Source organism: Microcebus murinus, chromosome 19 (assembly GCF_040939455.1).
Source record: "Microcebus murinus isolate Inina chromosome 19, M.murinus_Inina_mat1.0, whole genome shotgun sequence".
Taxonomy (NCBI): Eukaryota; Metazoa; Chordata; class Mammalia; order Primates; family Cheirogaleidae; genus Microcebus; species Microcebus murinus.
The window spans coordinates 141,850-147,849 of record NC_134122.1 but is presented as its reverse complement, the minus strand read 5'-3'; the positions used below and the strand labels follow the sequence as shown (position 1 = coordinate 147,849).

The window sequence follows — 6,000 nt, the reverse complement described above, 5'->3', positions numbered from 1 at the left end:
GTATGGCCTTTCCTAGGGGCCCAGTGGAAGACCTTGCTTTGGGGAGTGAGTTGTGTGGCATCCTTCAGCCTGTCTGGCCACCTGATCCCTGCCCCCCACCCCAGGACACTTACTCAAGTCTGGCTGTGGGTGTCAGGAGGAAGTGAACTGCCTCTGCCTCTGCCTCTGGCTCTCAAACTGCCTCTGGCTGAGAGGGGAATAGCTCAAACAACCCTTAGCAAAGCTCCCTGTGGCTCCCTGCCTCTGCATCAGGAAGAGCCTGTAGTTGTTAGTTTTGCTTTGCTTTGTTTTCATCTAGAGTGTGTTTAATTGAGATCAGTCAGGGAGATTTCAAAGGAGGGTGTCCCCTTTAGGACTCCCCACATCTTTCCCCTAAAAGGAGCCCCTGGATGCCCTTCTCTCCTCCCCGGGTCCTGAGCCACTGCCTGCTGGTCTGGCACCTCCCAGACAGGAGATGGTTGGCGCCTTCTCTGGCGCAGAACCCCTCAGTTCTCCTCCCTCCTTTTCCAGTGCTCTCCCCTCCCCCATGCAGCTCTGAGATATGGAGAAACACCCTGAACCCTGGCCCCCTCCCTGACAGAGAGGACTCGGGCACACAGGCTGCCACCACTCAGACTTTATTCAAAGACCAGGAGGTGCAGTGCTAGAGGGAAGAAGGGCATAGCCCGGAGGCCCAGGGGCAGGGGGCACGGGTCACCGAGGCTCCAGTTAACGGTATTTGGAGGTCAGCACGGTGCTCACCGTAGCAAAGAACTTGTCCAGGGAAGCGTGGACCGCAGGGGTGAATTCCGCAGGGTGGTGGCTGGCCAGGGTCACCAGCAGGCAGTGGCTCAGGAACTGCGGAGAGGGAGTGTCAGGGGGCTTGGGGCCTACAGCCTGCCGCCTAAGCTCCCCCTTCAGGAACTCGCAGGCCATCTGCCCTGAGGAAGGCCCGCTGCCCTCCCTCCCCAGGTGTCCCTCCCCAGCCGGCCGGCTGCTCACCTTGAAGTTGACCGGGTCCACACGCAGCTTGTGTGCGTGCAGGTCGCTCAGAGCAGACAGGGCGGTGGGAATGTCATCAAGGTGGTTCACGGCGTTGCCCAGTGCGTCGGCCACCTTCTTGCCGTGGCCCTTGATCTGGGCGGAGCCGTGGCTCATGTCGAAGTGGGAGAAGTAGGTCTTGGTGGTGGGGAAGGAATGGAACATCCTGCCGGGAGAAGCAGAGAGTGAGGGGTGGGGTTAGGTCCCGGGCCAGGGCAGCGAAGGGTGGCCAGTGGGCCCTGGGCGGGTGTTGGGCTCCAGGTCGGGGAGGGAGAGAAGGGTCCTCACCTCTCCAGGGCCTCGGCGCCATGGTCGCCAGCATGGCTGCCAATCGCATTCCAGGCGGCCTTGATGTTGTTCTTGTCGGCAGCAGACAGCACCATGGTTGGTTCCTTCTGAGTCTGAGTCAGGACCAGAAAGGTGCCCCGTGGGCAGAGCTCTGCGCCTTTATGCCCAAGGCGAGGGCTGAATGCCACTGCTGGGCTACGCTTATTGGCTGGGTTGGTGCCATAGAGGTGCCCCACCCAGGAAAGTGCCAAGGGGCGGGAGTAGGGTTGGGCAAGTTGGCCAAGGCTGCTCTGTGTCTCTTGGTCCTGCCCCTGCGGAGACTCTGTTGTGTTTCCCATGCTTCTCCACCCAAAATGCCCCCACATGTGACCCTAACCCAGGGCAGCTTGGGGGTGCCTATTTGTCGGGTTGAGGAGGGAAGCACAGTCCTTTCCACATTGAAACAAAATCCGCTTTTGCACCAAACTTTTCATAGGACTGAAATCTATTATAATTAATTATCCATGTAAACAACGGAGGTGAAGGAGGTAACATGGGATCGAGTTCTCCAAGTTCTCCCCTCCCCACTGGTGGACTGGTGCTCCCAGGCAGCACAGGGTAACAGGTTGCTGGCACCAACCTGTTGCTGGGGGCAGTTGGGCCAAACTGTCTCTAGGGCCCAGCTTCCAGCGTCACTGTTCAGACCTGGGCACTGACTGCCTGGCAGGTTGGTGCTTCCCGAACAGATCCACAGTCGTCCACCGAGGAACTCTCCTCGTTCAGAGTTTAGGGAGTTCCTGGTCCTGATCACTCCTTAGCCCTGTCTGCAAAGCTGGGGTGGAGCCCTACAATTCTTGGTCCTGTCCTGCCTGGGGAGAGAGGAGGGAGACCTGGGGGAGCTGGGCCTTGGCCAGGGCACCTGCATACTGAGATGCAGCCGCTGGGCTGGGCTGGGGTGGGGTGGCTATGAGCCTGCCAGGCACTCACCGTTCACTATGATCCGAAAACTATTTCAAAGATCTAGTGAGTCTGGTATTTTTTTTTTTTCATCTGTTGGATGAGGCTCAGAGAGCTCAGGGAGGGACATGCCCAGGGTCATACAACTTGTCAGTGTGAATCAGTTGGAGCCCTGCTGTCTGCCAAATTGTGGCTACTGAAGACTTCCTCCCTGCTCTCCCCCAATATGTCACGAGGTTTGGAGGAAGGGGTTGACTTGGCTAACACAGGTTTGCTGCAGAGTGAGCATGTCCCCCGGGAGGAAGCAGAAAGGAACAAGGTGAGGATAAGAGGAGCCCAGGCTCCCGTTCTACTTGGTCTGAGGTCACATACTTGGCCCTTGGGGCCTCAGTGCCCTGTCTCTGTAAAAGGGGCGAGGCTTCCTGCCAGCAGGTGCCAGCACGCAGTGGGGACTCAGAGCAGTGAGCGAATGAGTGAAGGCAGATGCGCTTTTCCAACCTTGCGTGGGCAGGCGCCAGATTTGAGTTGAAGTGGAAGACACTCTCCGTCCTGGATCTGAGCACTTCCTCTGCCCTGTGGCACCCCCCTGCCACAGTGGAGCACAGCTTTGGGCAGGCATCAGAGAGTTCTAGGAGGCTTGCCGCTGTGGAGGGGAACCAAACTTCTCTACCCAGTAACAGTGAGGTCACCTTGCCCTCTCCCCAAAGACCACACACACTCAGGGTCCAGATGTTTGAGGCCTCTGTTTATTGACAGGCATAGACCAAGGTCTGCAGGTAAAGGGCTCAGTCAGAGGTACTTGTCCCTCAGCAGCACAGCCACGCCCATCAGGAACTTGTCCCTTTTGGCATGTGTCTGCACTGTGACCTCTCCTGCCAGCGGGAGGCCAGCACCACCTGGAAACACTGGATAAGCAGCTGCCAAAGAAGGAGCCAGTGAGAAGGTGTCTGCCCCCCACCAACTCCCTCCTGAACCTCACCCCCCCACCCGCGGCTGCTGCTGCTGCTGATCGCTGGACCCTGACCCCGGACCCTGGAGGGCCCACCTCTAAGGGGACCGGGTCCACACGCAGCAGGTGCGCTGCAAATCAGCCAGGGCTCAGAGCAGCGCGCAAACTGTCCCTGCGCTAAACCGCCACACCCACAGCCCGGAGCATGGGAGGCTCGTGGCTAACCAGCTGCAGCTTGTGCAGACTGACACCCAGGTGCGGGAAGGAGGCCTTGGTCCTGGGGGACACTGCGAAGAGCTTTCAGGTCGGGAGTGGCGAGGACTGCTACGTGCGCTTTCACTAGCGCCGGCACCAGCCAGAGCCCAGGGGGACCCCGCCTGGCCTGTTTAGGTCCTGGCAGTCTAGGAGCCCAGCACCCTGGTCTCACCTCCCTGAGATCCCGGAACCCCGCCCCCACCCACCTGAGCCACAGCTCCGCCCCGAACTGCGCCTCTTGGCCCACGGTCAGGGCCCAGACCAGCGCGACTTGGGCTCGCCCCTGGGCGCCTAGCATGCCACCCTGGCCTCCAGATAGAGCTCTGCACGGCCCCCCTCCTGCCCTTATCGGCCTGAGCGCGGCGGGAACTTGGGGACTCTGAGCCCGTGCGGAGAACGTAGCCAGCGCAGCCCCCAGGTCGCCACGACCTCGCGGACCCCCGGGTTTCTGGCACCGCTGTGCGTGGGCGCCTTCGCTGCAGACTTTCGGGAGGCGTCTGTAATTACTCCCCTCAGATAAAGTTACTGTTCTGCCAGGAGGGAGCTCACGGAGGGAACCAGGGCAAACACCGGGCAGGAAGCCCCCTGTTCCCCTGCGGCTTGGGAGGGGAACAGCCCCTGGGACCTCCGCCGCGGCCTCTCAGAGTCGCGGGAGTTAGGACCACAGACGTTGAGCAAAGTCCCTTGATTCCCGACTACGCTGATTGGAGTGACAATCTTCGTGCGGTTTGGGAAGCTGGGGAGAGGCGCAAACGCCTTCTGACCCACGGACCCGCGGAGACCCTGTGGCCCGGCCAAGAGCTGCGCTGCTCCTCTGGGCTGCAACCCTGGGGTCCCCAAGGGGAAGAATCTCCCCAAAGAACCCTCCAAGTGTCCTCCAGGCCTGGGATGGCTCCAGAGTCAAACGCGTTCCTGCGAAACTCCCAGCCCATCCTTCGGCTCCTGGCCCCCGCACTGAAAAGGCAGGATCCAGAGAGCTTCCTCCTCATTGATTTATTGGGGAGTCGGGAGGAACAGAGGGGAATACTGAGGGGCAGTGGAGGGGTCGCTGCCTGCCAGGGGTGGGGGGTCTGGGCGGCGGCGCTCAGCGGTACTTCTCGGTCAGGACAGAGGACACGATGGACAGGAACTTGTCCCAGGCGGCGTGGGCCTCGGCCGTGAAGTCGGCGGGGAAGCGCGCGGCCACGGTGACCAGCAGGCAGTGGGACAGCAGCTGCGGGCGCGGAGGGCGGCTCAGCGCGGGGGGCGTGTTCCAGCCCTGCAGCCAGCCGAGCCCCTCCCCCACCTGCCCTGCGGGACCGCCCCCGTCCTCGCCCGCCCGCCTGCCCGCGCGCCCACCTTGAAGTTGACCGGGTCCACGCGCAGGATGTAGGCGTGCAGCTCGCTCAGCCGGGCCAGCGCGCCCGCGATGTTGTCGATGCTCTTGACCGCGTCGCCCACGGCGGCCACCACCTTGGAGCCGTGCGCGCGCAGCTGCGCCGACCCCGCGTGCAGGTCGAAGTGCGGGAAGTAGGTCTTGGTCTGCGGGTAGCTGAGGAAGAGCCTGCGGCGGGCGGGGCGCGAGCTCGAGGACCCCTTCGTGGCCGAGCAGAGGCAGCCCCCACGCCTTGGCGAGGCGCCCCTGCGCGCAGCCTGCCGCCCCTCCTGCGGCTGCCCCCACGCGAGGCCCTCCCCTCCGGCCGCGCCCCCTGCCCACGCCGGGCAGCCGCAGCTCCAGGTCGTCTCCTCTTTCGCGACCGGTGTGCACGCCCGGGTCCCCGAGTCCACCGCCCTCGGCCTCCTGCACCCGGGCATCGCCCGCCCGCGCCTCTCCCTGCCCACGCGGGCCTCCTCCGCAGCCCGGGACCAGCCGGCCGCTGCGCCTTCTGGCAGGACTGATGTCCTCCAGCTGCGTTTACGGAGAGGTCTCTTTGGGAAACCCTCCTGTCGCCCTGCCCGGAGACCAGATGCTCCGATGTCAGTGGTGGCGGCGACCTGCCTGCCTCGGAGGCGCTCGTCCTGGGAGGGAAACTTCCCGCCCTCTGCACGTGGGAGCCGGCGGGTGCCTGCCCAGGCCTCAGTGAGTGCGGCCGCGGGGTCGTGCACCTGTTCCTCTTCCCTCATTGCTGCTCCTGCAGACCCTCCTCCCTGTCCCCCTCCTCACTGACCCCCTCCTCACTGACCCTCTCCTCACTCACCCCTCCTCACTGACCCCCTCCTCACTGACCCCCTCCTCAGTGTCCTTTCCTCTCTGACCCCTTCTCACTCACCCCTCCTCACTGACCCCTCCACGATGACCCCCTCCTCACCCACCCACTCACCCACCCAGCCTCTGACCGGGTCCCTCAGGCAGTCCTGTCTGGGACTCACCTCTCCAGGGTCTCGGTGCCGATGGCATCGGCCTGCGTGGAGATCTTGCCCCACATGGACACGATGATGGCCCTCTCGGTCTTGGTCAGAGACATGGTGGTGGGGTGGGCGGCTGGGCTGGAGCTGGGCCTGCTCAGGACTGGCCTTGGTGACACTCAGCCCCCTGGGGTCCCCTTATATACGGGCAGCCCCACGCCCAGCCA

At 63.1% G+C, this 6,000-nt stretch overlaps 2 protein-coding genes across 2 annotated transcripts; both read right to left on the bottom strand.

Moving 5' to 3' along the window:
* Positions 1–601: 601 nt before the first annotated feature.
* On the bottom strand, positions 602–1,483 carry LOC105856254 (hemoglobin subunit alpha-1). Its single transcript, XM_012737767.3, has 3 exons — positions 1,309–1,483; positions 982–1,186; positions 602–837 (listed from the first exon to the last, which is right to left on the bottom strand). Exons 1-3 carry the CDS (start codon positions 1,401–1,403, stop codon positions 709–711), a joined length of 429 nt encoding a protein of 142 aa, XP_012593221.2. The 5' UTR covers positions 1,404–1,483; the 3' UTR covers positions 602–708.
* A 2,943-nt stretch (positions 1,484–4,426) lies between these two features.
* On the bottom strand, positions 4,427–5,963 carry LOC105856300 (hemoglobin subunit zeta-like). Its single transcript, XM_012737865.2, has 3 exons — positions 5,798–5,963; positions 4,787–4,991; positions 4,427–4,661 (listed from the first exon to the last, which is right to left on the bottom strand). Exons 1-3 carry the CDS (start codon positions 5,890–5,892, stop codon positions 4,533–4,535), a joined length of 429 nt encoding a protein of 142 aa, XP_012593319.1. The 5' UTR covers positions 5,893–5,963; the 3' UTR covers positions 4,427–4,532.
* Positions 5,964–6,000: the final 37 nt, after the last annotated feature.

Bases quoted from the DNA above. Each gene is read 5' to 3' on its own strand.
- LOC105856254 (XM_012737767.3), bottom strand. From the start codon at position 1,403: ATGGTGCTGTCTGCTGCCGACAAGAACAACATCAAGGCCGCCTGGAAT. The intron at 1,187-1,308 runs GTGAGGACCCTT...TTCTCCCGGCAG, and splicing joins GGCGCCGAGGCCCTGGAGAG to GATGTTCCATTCCTTCCCCA. The intron at 838-981 runs GTGAGCAGCCGG...CCCTCTCCGCAG, and splicing joins TGGACCCGGTCAACTTCAAG to TTCCTGAGCCACTGCCTGCT.
- LOC105856300 (XM_012737865.2), bottom strand. From the start codon at position 5,892: ATGTCTCTGACCAAGACCGAGAGGGCCATCATCGTGTCCATGTGGGGC. The intron at 4,992-5,797 runs GTGAGTCCCAGA...CGCCCGCCGCAG, and splicing joins GGCACCGAGACCCTGGAGAG to GCTCTTCCTCAGCTACCCGC. The intron at 4,662-4,786 runs GTGGGCGCGCGG...CCGCGCCCGCAG, and splicing joins TGGACCCGGTCAACTTCAAG to CTGCTGTCCCACTGCCTGCT.